The 14,627-nt window shown below is 40.6% G+C and overlaps 1 protein-coding gene across 1 annotated transcript; it reads right to left on the reverse strand.

Moving 5' to 3' along the window:
- Positions 1-566: 566 nt before the first annotated feature.
- Positions 567-4,161, reverse strand: LOC308702971 (tripartite motif-containing protein 72). Its single transcript, XM_081386167.1, has 2 exons — positions 3,396-4,161; positions 567-1,859 (listed from the first exon to the last, which is right to left on the reverse strand). The coding sequence occupies exons 1-2, from the start codon at positions 4,137-4,139 to the stop codon at positions 978-980; spliced, it is 1,626 nt and encodes a 541-aa protein (XP_081242293.1). The 5' UTR covers positions 4,140-4,161; the 3' UTR covers positions 567-977.
- Between the last annotated feature and the right edge of the window lie 10,466 nt (positions 4,162-14,627).

The following is a 14,627-nucleotide window of genomic DNA, read 5'->3' on the forward strand; positions in this document are numbered from 1 at the left end:
CACAGACTGACATGAGTCAAAACTAGTGTGACGGGGAAGGTGTGAACAAGTATTTCTTGTTTTACAGGACAAGAAGGTGATGTACATTTCTTTTTAAGTGGAACCATACAGACTATACAGGCATTTTAATAAATAAAATAAATTTGTAGGCATGTTTAATAAAACATGATCTAATCTGTAAATTGTCTAATATGGCCCTGAAGAATGCTGCTCTGTAGCATAATGTTCCTTGTGTACATGCATAGCTCACATTCTGGGTGCCGTTCCTGTCACTACATATTCCCATTAGTTTAAGTGAAACTACAAGCAAAAATACCCCAGAGATGTTATCAAACTCACTGGTAATATAATACCCATGCTCTGTTTCTTTAAGAGCATCTGAATTTGATTTTTTCTTTCTTTCCTCAGACATGGAAAGAGTTGAGCTCTGGATAAAACACACTGTCTGTGCTGGTGTTACTTTATTTACAATCTCTTTTCTTCAAAGACTCCTACTTCAGGCCAAAGAAACAAGATTTCTGGGTTGTACTCAAACAAAACCCATTCAGTTTCTTCTGTTTTCAGGGGTTGTATAGCTGTTGTACACACATTGTATTCAAACTTTAAAATAAGTCAGTCAGTAAAGGGTCAATTTGTAATAATGTCTGCTCTGCTTATAGTTGTTGTTCGTGAAGCATCATGCCAAATCAAACTGAGGGGACACGTGCCCTCTCAAATTCTCAAGCCACGTCCAGAAAAATGAATGCTTGATTAGCATACATTTTCAATTGGTAAATTAAGTCTTTAATATCGCACTAACATGTTACACATCACACTAACTACATAAGTACTACTAAGTTTTTTTTCTTTAGTAAATATAATGTGCATGACGTTCCAAGGCTGGAGTACAGGTTTAGGTATACTAATGCATAAGGAATGATAAAGGGACAAAGAGAATGAAGCAAGAATGTTACATAATGAAAGCATGTTCGTGTCAGTTAAACTCCACTCAAAAGAGTTATCCATGAATCTCCAGAGGTAGAGTGGAGCCCAAACGCAGGATACACTGTGTCCTTGAACATGGCACTGAACGTATGAAGATGCTGCTTTCGGCCTCCCTGACCTGAGCTGTGGAATGCAATAGTTCCTCCTTCGTAATCCAGGGTCGCTTCGACCTTCTTTGGCGGCATGATCAGCCCGTCGCCCACGACCACATTAGCCGAGTCATGGCACGCCGTCAGCTTCTTGCTCTTCCACTGCAACCTCCAAGAGCTGGTGTTATGCCCCAGCCTGCTGTGGTCACCTTTGCGTGGGATGCTTTTATAGCACAGTCCCACAGACCACGCGCACCCGGGGCCGACCTCCACCGCCCACATGTGAACTCCGGTGGAGAAACCCTGCGAGCACATGACCTGACTGGCCGAGGAGAAGCGCTCACTGTGATCTCCGGCATTACTGCTCTTAACTCCTGCACACTGCTTGACTGTTTTGAGATCAGTGGACAGCAGAAGGCTGGGATTGGCCGTGGTTGGGTTGAAGGTTAGGTCTAGAGGGTTCATTATGCCATGGAGGCACTCCAACAGAAGACTCATCTCGGCGTGGAAGGCATCTGTACGTAACACAGAGCGCAGTTGCTTGGCATCGGAGGACTCTTGGGAAGGTAGACCGGGAATGGTGACGTTAGCAGCCTGGCGGACCCTTGCTTCAACGGTGAGGTAGTTCTGGATGAAGAGAAACTCTGAGGATTGATTGAGAACATCACTGGTGCACTGCTGGGCTTCCCGCAGCTGGTGTAGACAACCCTCCAAATCGCATAGATTGGCCTGCCAGCTTTTGTCCCTCGTATGAAGTTTGTCGTCCATCTCAGTGGTCATCCGACTCTTAAAACATCACATATAAATAGTGTTAATGTGCTTGACCTCAACATGACTGTATGTCGTCAGCACTGGTCTAGATCTGTTGCTCTCTACATAAGTGAGGGTGACATTTATTTGGCATTACTACTAAAATGAAAAGAGACACATCACACACATTGGGCCCCATCATACACTCGGCGCCAGGCCCGACGCAAGTGTTTTTTGCTAGTTTCAGCCTGACGCAGTTATCACGTTCTGCGCCACATTGTTTAAATAGCAGATGTATTTGCGCCCATTTGTTCGCCCATGGGCGGCTGGTCTGAAAACGAGGTGTGTTCAGGCGCACTGTTGGCGCGTTGCTATTTTCATTTGAAATAGACTGAGCCATTGACCAACAAAAACCTGGTCTAAAGTCAATGGCGGAATGTTTTTTTTGTTATTTACAGAGCAAGTTAGTAATGTGCGCCAATAGGTGGCTCCACAATGCTCTGCTTATTACATACACAGGGACGCGCAGCCGCACACAAACATGTCACATATTTAAAATAAAAGGATTACAATGTAAAAGATTATTATTGTGTACATAAAGATATGGTGGAATCCGGCTTTCCCGTAGATGGTCTGCTTGGGCGCTTTAACCCCGCGCACGAGCAGATCCATTTCCTCTCTGGAGACGCGTTCAGTTTTTCCGCTTACAAATCCCGCCATGTAAATAGTGAATCTCACCATGGCGGGAGCGCAACTGGCTTAGGGAATGGGAGATGAGAGTCTGATTGGTTTATTGCACGTTACGCCCCAAAACACACCCATTACTCATTAAAGCCGAACTCGGCAACTCTAGCGAACTCTAGTCACTTCTTCGCTGATTTTCCCTTTTGTTGTCGCATGTTTTCCCCACGAGCTCCCCCTACAGCTGTGGTGGGGCGTATATTTCACAACACAGTCGTAAAAAACTCACTTGCGGCGGCCTCCTCCCCTTCTCTACCGCTGCTCATGTGCGTTTGTTTTGATCGGAGCAAGCCAACTGTATCGCGTGGAGCTATGTCTTCCGAGGTGGGTAATCTGGTAATACATCATACATGCGTGTGTGTTTATGTCGAATTGCCGTAAAGCAATTTGTGTTTCGCGCTCGTTCTCGTTCTCGCTTTCGCTTCTCACGAGACTTCCAATTTCTATCTTGCCGGGACGGTAGTGAACAAGTTGCAAGGTTGGTTTTCCGCCTGGGAACGCTGGGGGGAGCGGGGAAAGTCACCAATATCACCAGAACAGGTTGTTTAACCATCCAAATGATTTCTAGACAGTTTTATTAAATTAAAAAAGCTACCAAGTTCTCCTTTAAGAGAATAGGGACAACCCTTTTAGACCATGCACCGGGAGCGCCGACCATTTTACCCGTCGTTAAACTAGCAAAAGTGGATTCGGACATGCACTAAGTGTGCTTGCGTCGTGCGCTTTAGACCATGCGCTTAGATCGTTAAAATAGGGCCCATTTTGTTTAAACACATCAAACTGAACTAGTTAAAGTGGCATGATTTTACCTCGCTTTTTTATCATTCTTACCTTGTATGTAGTTATAAGTGAAGTCATGTTTTCCAGTAGTATGTTTGCCCTGGCCACCAGCTTATCTTCAGCCTTGTCCGGAGGTCCTTCGTTGGCGCTTTTCACCAGAGCTTCTGTCATCTGTAGCTTGTCAGACACAGACTTGCCCAGTTCCTCAAGAATTCTCGTCATTTCCCCCTTCGCCACCTCGAACGTCTGCACCTCGTGGTGCTGGTGCGTGCCCTCCATCAAGCACTCGGAGCAAAGGAACAGGCGCTCCTGTGCGCACAGGTACTCCGTAACCTTCAAGTGCACCGGGCACCTCTTCCCATCCCGTTCTGCAGGCAGCCCCACTAAGACGTGTAGTGATCGGTGTCGTTCCTCGTGTCTCTTGAGGTGGCTGGGGCACAATGACGTTTCACAGCGTGTGCAGAATTTCACCGCAGCCACTGGATCATCCAGGCAATGGTCGCATGGCACCGTCGGGCCTCCTCTCAGTCCGCCGTCCGAAGTGGCCGCCAGGAACCCATCCACGATACCGCTGAGCTTGAAGTTCTTGGGAAGAGTCTCCGGGCTGCTGTACTCTTCCCTGCACTCTGGACAACGTTTCGGGGACTTGGGATCTTCTGCGTGGGCAGCATTTTGTATACAACCCAGGCAGTAATTGTGTCCACAAGGAAGGGTTACAGGATCACGGTACAGCTGCAAACAGATCGGACAGCTCAACTCCAAAGCAAGACGCTCCTCAGGTTTACTAAGAGACATGTCTACAGGTTCTTAGCGAAGGCACTTCTGTGTGTTGACTTTGAGAACTGAGGGACATCAGAGCGGTTACTGGTATAGCTTGTTCTTCTGAGCCTGTCCTGCAACATTCCAGGTACAGGCGGCATTGCCGAGAAATGCAATTGATTCTACCAGCAACACGAGAATAATAGCAACTGACAATGTTTATGAGTGAAACAACAACCTCTACTGGAAAATTAAAAATGGATAAATGAAGCGCTGTGGGTATCCCTGCATGTTGATTAGAACCAAGGAAACCAGAGGAACAAAATAAAAATGAAAGCAAAGTTTTTACAAAAAACATGTGCCATGCTTCTTGATGTTTATGGTAAACACTAATTCCTCCGTGTGAGGCTCCTTTTGTGCCACATCTGAAAACCTTGAGAGTGCTTCATCCTGTTGCACAAACCAGAAAAGTTTGGTACTTGTGTCAAGGAAAGGATCTGACTGTCTGAAACTGAGAGTCACGCTATGGCCCCTTTGAGAGGGAATCGAAATCAAATGCTTTTGATTGTGCTGAAACAGATTAGGACACAATGCTTCACTTTCACCACTTAAATGCATCTCTTGTATTAATCACAGATTGTATTGTAAAGATGAATAAATACGTTTGCTCATGACACATGGGCTTTTTAAATAGGTAACAGGACATTTATATCAGTCCTGTCAGAAGATTAAAGTTTGCAAAGCGTCAAATGTAAGTGCATTACATGTCTACAGAAAACCTCAAGACTCAGATAAGTGCTCAAGTATTTTTTTAAGATAAGTCAAGACAACTGAAGCTCGCTCAGGAGAAACCTCCCATCTGTAGGATATCTCAAATCCCCCGGAAGTCTTGCTGTCATTTGATTTGTGGGAGACGTCCAGGTGTTGTGATCAAAGAGCAAAATCCTCTCACTGTTGTCATCTTGTGAGACTCAGAGAGAATGTGAAATTGCTGCAGGGAATCTTGAACCAAAGCCATGGTGACATATGTACAAAAGCAGAATGATCATAACAGTGGAACAATGCAAATCTGTGCATCAGGTTCAGTCAAAAGCGGTTTGAATTGAAACGTGTCTGACTTTTTGTCTCGTGGAATACAGTCAAAATCTGAAATTTCCAATCAATAAAAAATGCATGATGATCACTGGCTGTCAGGTTCAGCCGAAGATAGAATGTGTATTTGTTATTCATTCATTTTAACAAGATCCTCATCGCAACCAGCAGCCTGAAATATATTCTTGGTCCATTGTCTTCACAGAGTTGGGCGTTAAGGAGCAGCTGGGAGTGAAGGCAGAACGCCGCTCTCACTGTCATACATGTCTGCCATCTTGTGGTCTGATACATATCTGATGCATCACAATGAAAGACTAATATTTCTTTAATCAGATGATTTCTGTTTTATTTAGAACTAATTTAGAGGATGACATAAAGGAAGGGTTTCAAAGTCTGACATCACTAGTGAAAATGCTTCTATTTTGCAATAGTTTCTAATTTATTAATAATAAAATCAACATGGGTACAAAGTTTATTTGAAAAACCAACATGTACAAATCTTTTTGATTTGCTTTGATTTGATCCAAAGATCATCTCTGTGCTTCAGTGGACGCAAGAACATCTGCTCGTCTTTACAAAGAGATTCACAAATATTTCTTCATGTTTGGTTTATTTTCAGGTTTAAAGTCAACAAAATCCTAGTTTTTCAACGTGGACTCATTATGTGTCCAAATGTTCCCACAAATGTAAAACCTACGTTTGTAATGAGGAAACCTACAGACTTGAGAATTTCACATTTGCCAAATGTTTAGGGATAGTGACTGGATTAGGGTTAGTCTATAGTAATTTGCTTAATTTCAAGTCAACAGTCAATTCATACTATGATATAAAAAAGCAAATATGCATGTGTTGTGTGTGTATAAACCACAGTTATAAGAAGGATGGAATTGTAATTCTCGTTTAGCCCCAGTTTAAACAGGGGTTCAGTATTCAAAGAGGCCTTTCCTTTCCTCAGTGCTTGTTAAAGCATCCGTGGGCTCTGCAGGTAATAGGGGACCCTAACCCAGCAATAACGTCCACTTTGAAGTGGAAACGCTATTAAATCAACGTATGGCTCCCCTCCTCCCACAGGAACAAACATGAGCCCGACGGAGCAGGGCCTTTCCCCACAAGCTACCACACAGTGCTGCCTCTTAAATTTAATTAGGCTGTAATAAAAAAATTCTGAAACAAAGGTGCGCTAGACTGCAGTACATTCAGGGAAACAATTCTGTGTTCATTCTTTGTAGTTTAACCTTTTTGATGGCGTCTTATATGTCAGACTTGGTCATTAGAGGTTTGCGAAGTGCTTAAAGGGATAGTTCACTCAACAAATGAATATTCTGTCATCGTTTATTCGCCCTCATGTCGTTCCAAACCCAAAATGACTTTGTTTCTTCTGTGGAACATATAAGAAGATTTTTTGAAGAATGTTGGTAAGCAAACCGTTTTGGTGACCATTGACTTCCATTGTATATACGTACAAAAAACACAGAAATATTTCAAAATATCTTATTTATGTTCTGCAGAAGAAAGAACGTCATATATGATTGGAACAACATGGGTGAGGAAATGATCACAGAATTCGCATTTTTGCGATTAAAAATCAAGTTATGTACTTTTTAATTTGAAAACTGACAAACTTGTCCATTGCAGGTGGCATGATGAACTTTGCTAATTTTAATGTGTGTGTGTGTGTGTGTGTGTGTGTGTGTGTGTGTGTGTGTGTGTGTGTGTGTGTGTGTGTGTGTGTGTGTGTGTGTGTGTGTGTGTGTGTGTGTAAATATTCTTATTGCAAATGTCAAGACAAATGTGAGTTGGAAAATGCAGTTTTTAAAAGATACACTATCATGCAATAAGTCCAAGAGTACAGTAGTTTTGTTAAAATAAAATAAGAACAGTTCATATTGTTTTTTTAATGGTATTGGTGTATATGAATCCTCTATTCATCGACCATAAATCGATGTTTTCCTTGAGCTAGCTGATATGGGCTGTTAATAGCACGGTTATGCTCATCATCCAGATTGCTGGAAGACTGAAGTGATGCATTAGTGATAAAGAGCATCGGACATATGGTGTGATGGGGTTATTGGAAGAATCCTCCGGCCTGGCAGTTATTTTTGTCCAAAAGCATTTACATAAGACTTGAATGAAAAGAACCCATCTTGAATCGGGCAGAAACCAGATGCCCATGCAGACATTAAAAGGTCCTTTGGAGACGCAGCTTCAAAACGAATTTAAGGAAATTCCGCCTGTGCGGAACAAAAGCCCAAAGCTATTTATCCAATATCCATCAGAATTTACAGATCTGTTTAGATCTTTAAAACTCTGTCTGTGCCGTGTGACTTTGCTTTAGTTTGATGTTTGGTCAGATAATGAAGATCAAGTTTATGATGCCTTTGGCATTTTAATGCTTTGAACGCTAATAATTAAGCTGTTTTTAGAATGTAAATATACTTCATGAGCTCAGAATCAGGGATGTTTCATTACATGAAAGTCTGTATTTATTTATAAGAGCATTTTTTATGGATCTATGAATGTTCAGAGCAGTCTGATAGTGGACACTTATGACAATTTGCATTTGAATTGCAAAAACAATTAAAAGGCTTTAAACTGAGGATTGTTCATACATGGTGCTCTATGAAAGGAAGAGTTCACCTGCAAAAACTGTCAATAAAATCAGTTTATATGTCCATATGAAGCCATACCATAACTTTCTTATTTTTTGGAGCTTGACAAAAAGATCTGTTTGAAGATTCTTTAAACTTTCCACCAACAAAATAGCAACAATGCTATTTTATATCATGTAGGAATAAGGTGAAGGTGTCATGAAGTCATGAAGGTGAGTAAATAATGACAGGATTTTCATTTTTGGACTGTTGCTTTAAAAATAACGCCGTAGAGGTCAGACGTAGATTTCTCATGACCTGGAACTGGCTCGATCTCACCTTTTCGCTGATCCCAGCACGACCTCTTGCAGAAACACCTCCATGTTAGGCAGAAGCTCCCCTCCTCCTCGGCGTCTGCCCACAGGAAGTGAGTCCTTTGGGGAGGAAATGGCTCCCAGATGTGTGGAGGTGACCCAGAGCTCTGGAGAGAGAGGTGAGCGAAGGTCAGAAGAAGAAGAAGAACAATAGAGTGTCACAGTCCGCCTTCATCGCAGAAGTGAGAATGGATTGCGTAAGAAAAACTTGCATTTGTTACTTCAATTTAAAACATAAAATAAAATCAGATGAATTTTAATGCGTTTCTGATGAATGGTGCTTCACACTGGTTATCCTCAAACTATCTGAAGGCATATTAAAGGCTAAGTTCACCCAAGAATGAAAATTATCCTATAATTTACTCACCCTCAAGCCTCATCCAAGGCGTACATGACTTTCTTCTTTCAGCCAAACACAATCGGAGTTATATTAAAAAATATCCTGGCTCTTCCAAGCTTTATAATGGGAGTGAATAGAGCCTGAGTTTTTGAAGCCCAAAAAATCATATCCATCCATCATAAAAGTAATCCATACGACTCCAGGGGGTCAATAAAGGCATTTTGAAGCAAAGCAATGCGTTTTTGTTAGAAAAATATTCTTATTTATAACTTTATAAACTATAATCACTGGCCTCCGGTAACAGCCGTACGTGAGCAAAGTCCCTTTAAGACAAGTCATTTCACTCGGCGGCCATCTTTGAAACGCCTCTCGGGCAGCAAGTGCAGCTCCTGTCTCTTCGGAAACATCAAATCCTCCAAAACTGTTCGCCAAACTTAAGATTAAATTTCATATTTGAAATCACCAATGAAACTGTCTCATAAATTTTGTTTCTAGACGCTCGAATCAAAACGTAATTTTTCAGGCTGGATCAAGCTAATGCGCAGAGGAAGCGCGTCTGACTGTTTCTATGGGAACCGGAGCTTCTAACGGCTGCAGTGATGCGATGACTTTACCAATCGCCGATTGGCTCTTATTTAGAAGGCGGGACTTATTCCGCCATATTAAGCGCTTCACTTTTCCCCATTCACAACAAAGCGACTGATGAACGCGGAAGCGCAGAGGATAAAGCAAAACAAAACACTGGTCATGAATTAGAAGTCTAAAATGAGAATTTTTAAATGGGAGGAGCTTGAGTTTGTTGCCCAGCTCTATTAGTTTGAACCGCGAGAGGCGTCGACTCTCACCTGAGCTTACACTACATCCTACAACCTACATCCTACGTCATGCATCGGGTCAGAGTCACTCCTCCGCCGAAACTAGACTCGCGTACGGCCGTTACCGGAAGCCAGTGATTATATAGTTTATAAAGTTATAAATATGGATATTTTTCTTACAGAAACACATCGCTTCACTTCAGAAGGCCTTAATTAACCCCCTGGAGTCATATGGATTACTTTTATGATGGAGGGATGCACTTTTGGGACTTCTAAAACTTACTAAACTTAATTAAAGTGACCATTCACTCCCATTATAAAGCTTGGAAGAGCCAGGGTATTTTTTAATATAACTCTGATTGTGTTTGGCTGAAAGAAGAAAGTCATATAGGATGAGGCTTGAGGGTGAGCCAATCATAAGACAATTTTTAATTTTTGGGTGAACTAACGCTTTAAACTGCATAAAGGCATATTTAGATATCTTGAAAAAACATTTCTAGTTTTGTTTTAGAAAACAACACTCTCAGAGATCAATGCTCCAAAAAAATAACAAATAGGCAGGTGTTTTTTAAAGCAATCGCGTTGTATCTTTTAAGTTTCATCTGATCCCATTATGTTCTAATACCAGCGGTGATTTACAGAGGGTTAACAAAGGCGTTTGTTATGTCTGCATTGTCATAGTAGTAGCAACAAACTCACAAACACAGATTGCGATAGCCTTTCATCTATGACACCGCTTTTTCCACACGCTAGCAACAGTGAGGTCATCGCGAGTCCCGCAGATGTCCACCGTCCCATACGGAGAGACTCGTCCCAGTGTGTGCGCACGCTAACGCTCCTAACGCTCCTCCGTCAGCCCTGCTGGAGACATTAAGGCCAGAGATTTCCGCGGACCGTCGCGTTAGAGAGCGTTTTAAAGCCTGGAATGCTTTGCTATGTTGACGGACGTGTTGTTTAGCGAGGCAGGAGCGCTGGGCTTGAGGTGGAAACAGGGGGGATTCGAGAGATGAGGGGATGAGATGCGGAGGAGGGCGAGGGGTCTCGAGTGTTAGTGAAACATTATGTCACGGCCTTGACGAGGAAATGAAATGCGCAGCATCAATCAGGCGGCGGGCCAAGATCAAAGCCAGCCCCACACTCTCCCATATGGTTCTGTTTGACCAGTGCTTTGCTTTTTCCCTCTTCGCTTTTTTCTTCTTCTCTTGGCCTCTCTCAGTGGTTTTTTCTTCTTCTTTTTTTTTTTTTGAGAGCGGGCCTTTTGTTTTTTTTCCCCGACAGAAATTCCTCCACGTTACTGAGGCAACGACGTGGTAGCACGCAAGGTGAGAGGTCTGAGGAAACCAAACCTGCCACAGATCACACTCGTCTCGCTCTTACGCTCTGGTCCTGCTGGCTGCATGGTCACATGTTCAGTATTAGCACACACACACTGGCAGTGTGATCAGTTCAGTTGCATCAGTGCATCATGTGAAGAACTGCTCAGAGAAAGGCATGAAGGCTCATGGTTTGTGTCTCTGGGTCAGTGACAGATTCCCTGGCTGTTCCTCAGGCTTTCTATATGGCTTTGAGTGTCACCATCAACTTAAATATAAGAACATTTTCCTTACACAAATTATTATTTTCAAAAAAGTTTTTTTATATATACATTATCCAATGTATAAAGTTTTATAATATCATGAATTAATAATTCATAAACATCTTTAATTTTGGGGAAGTCGCACCACATGACATTTTAGAAACCAAACCTTTCTTTCTTTCTTTCTTTCTTTCTTTCTTTCTTTCTTTCTTTCTTTCTTTCTTTCTGCATTTTTGCATTTCTTTGTTTCTTTCTGTCTTTCTTTTTTCATTCTTTCTTTCTTGCTTTCTTTCTTTCTGCATTTTTGCATTTCTTTTTCTTTCTGTCTTTCTTTATTTATTTCTTTCTGCATTTTTTTTCTTTCTGTTTTTCTTTCTTTCTGAATTTCTTTCTTTCTGCGTTTCTCTCTGTTTCTGCATTTCTGTCTTTCTGTGTTTTTGTGTTTCTCTTTGTTTCTGTATTTCTTTCTTTCTGCATTTCTTTCTTTCTGAATTTTTTCTTTCTTTCCGAATTTCTTTCTTACTGCGTTTCTTTCTTTCTGAATTTTTTCTTTCTTTCCGAATTTCTTTCTTTCTGCATTTCTTTCTGCGTTTTTGTGTTTCTCTCTGTTTCTGTATTTCTTTCTTTCTGCATTTTTCTTCTTTCTGAATTTCTTTCTTTATGCGTATCTTTCTTTCTTTCTGTGTTTTTTGTTTCTTTCTTCCTGGGTTTTTGCATTTCTTAGTACTGTATTTCTTTCTGCATTTTTGTGTTTCTTTCTTTACGTGTTTCTTTCTGCGTTTCTTCTTTCTGCATTTCTTTCTTTCTGTGTTTCTTTCTTTCTTTCTGTTTTTTTCTTTCTGGTTTTCTTTCTTTCTGCATTTCTTTCTTTCTACATTTCTCTCTGCATTTCCAAAATAAATCTAAATTAATTTTAACACAGGAATTAAACCATACGCATCATAGAAGAGGTGTTCAAGCCATTGTGTGAATACAATTTTAATGCACTTCTGAATTAAATAAAAGATAAACCGAAAGAAGAACGAGTGTCACATGCATTTTCAAACAGACTCCTTTTGAAGAAATGATTTGTGTCTGTGTGTAAGGCTAGTATTTTTCTACATGCACATGCTAACGCTCCTGTGTCTGCCCTGGTGATGAGATCTCAGTGGACTCGAGAGGCTTGTGGACCCACAGTACCACTTCCACCAGGGGATCCTGTGTTACTATCGCTGACCCAAGTCTAATTCACTCCTGTCCAAAACTCCTCTAGCGCACAATTGTTTATATCAGCCGTCGTATAGTTTCTCTATAACTCCGGTACCCCTAAGCTGTTTATTTCCTGTCAAAGAGTTTCTGTGACGTTGTGGCGTATAAATGTCTTGATCAGACGCAGGTGCGGTGTGGGAGGGACATGTGATCGGACCTCGCTCCGGAGGCTGATTTTGACTGGGACCACCATGGTGCGAATCTAAACAAGCTAAAATGCCAGTGAAAGTGGTTCCAACTCTTTGTGACAGAGTGGGTCACTGTACATGCACATTGTATGATATTAAATAATCACCTTTAAATGTGTGCATCTTTCATAACTGATATTAGAGGTTAAAACACATGCTCTATTACATTAAGCCATGGCAACTTCAGTAAACAACTTGTATCCTTTCTAACTGCTTTTCCCTTCATATCGTGTCCTCTTATATTGTACTATAAAATAAAATTAAAAATAAACAAATAAATATTAATTTCACACAAATGACACGCCCCTTCATAACTGCAAGTTCTACTCATATGGTAATATTAACGATGCCATCAATTTCAAACCAGGTGATTCAGACCCTGACAATGTTAACGAAGAGGATCGATTTCAAGCACAGATTTCACAGGACGTTTCAGAGTGATATGTTTTTATTTTTTTGTTTTTTTTGTTATAGATATGATGTTATCCACCATTTAATCATATTTGTCTGAAAACTGTAGTAATACAGTAATCAATCACAAAATAATGGATCATTTTCCTAAGAGGCAATGAGCAGTCTTACAAAAGCAAGAGCTTACAAAAGCTACAGTAAACACCACCACAACTCTGTAATGTTAGCAGGCTAGCGGAAGCAAAGCTTTGCCCTTCGTTTACATCATAGCTATCATAGTAAGACAGCGCGCTGATGCACACTCAAGGCCGCCTCACAAACAGCTCACGAGTACCAAATTGATCAAATACACACAAATGCATGTGTAAAATTACCGTCTTGACAAGTATGCATGTAAACACAGTCAGCTTTGTGTTAAGTGAACAGTTGAGAAAGTTGTGTTATAGTATATTGGATCTGTGCATTCGATCTTAAAGTGACGTTGATGTTTTTCAGTGTCTTTTTCAGTGATGTTTTTCAAAGTCATCTGATGTTTTTCAGTATCTTTTTGTTGACACTCACTGCTCTTGAATAACTAACTTTGTAATTGTAAGGATTAATATATATTTCATTTATTCAGGAAAGACCATCCAGTTTTATTTTACGTTTGATATTAAATTTATTAGAATTTATTACATTTCTGTAGTATTTTTGACCTCACTATTACTGTTAGAAAAAAAGCACTGTTTATTTTCTTTGTATCTTTATTCTATTTAATTTATTTGTGCTACTGCTTGTAAATTGATTATTGGTTCTTATTTTATTACTGACTGTTTACTTGTCTTTTTTGTGAATTCAGTTTGGAGTTTGAATTCAGGCTTGTGCTGTGTGTAAGCTATTGTGCAACAGTTGCACCATTTGAAAAACAAAAATACACTGCATGATCAAACATTTAGGTGAGATAATTATATATATTTTTGAGTATAATTATATACAAAGAGTTTGTGCCTATTTCTACAGGTTTAATTCAATCTTGGAATCGAGTCTGGTCTCAAGTCCTACTGTGAATGTTCTTGGATTTTTACTTTTGACTTTATTAAATATTTGTGACTGAAAATCGTGTCTATGGCATATCTGACATAAGAAAGGGAAAAGAACGAATTTCGACAAAATTAAAAATATGGAATACGAAGGTGAAGGGGCAGGACTTGTTCCCTTCTCTTTTAATAAAACTAAAATATGTCCCTCACACTCCCCCTTTAGTCAATCATTGTGTCCCTTAAAACTCATCTTTGATAACCGAAATGACATATTTAAACGTTTTTTCCTTGAAAAAAAATCTTCATGCCTTAAAATAGCTTGAATGTAACTCCACACCCTTGCCTCATTTAGTATACACAGTTCTATGAATATGCAACTGAGCCCCGCCTCCACTCACTCACTCACAGCAGTTCAGAGATCCACTCGTTGACGATCACACGTTGATCTGATTGGTTACAAGGTAGTTTGTGACGTCAGAAACACCAGCGATTTCAAACTGTGTTTTTGAGACTGTCTTTGGTTCACTGCAGTTTTAAGGAGAAAACACTCAGCAATGGTGTCGACTTATGAATTTGCACATGGTTTGTCTTAAAGCATATTAAAAACACCACATAGACATAAACAACATTAAAAGCTTGATTTTCACCACAGGGGGACTTTAAGATATTGTATGCTACCTATAACTGTGAATAGCCCTCTAACATGGCACATTTTGTACTTTCCCCATCTCTGGCACTCATTTCAGTTCATGGGGCCTCTGCTAATGAGCTGATAATGTTGAATCAGGTGTGATATTAGATATGGGAGCTGGAGTACTAAAGGTCCAGCAACACTGATCTGACACACTCACAGCTCGGCCAGCGCTTGGCTTC

This window comes from Scardinius erythrophthalmus (genome assembly GCF_964197995.2).
Source record: "Scardinius erythrophthalmus genome assembly, chromosome: 15".
NCBI lineage: Eukaryota > Metazoa > Chordata > Actinopteri > Cypriniformes > Leuciscidae > Scardinius > Scardinius erythrophthalmus.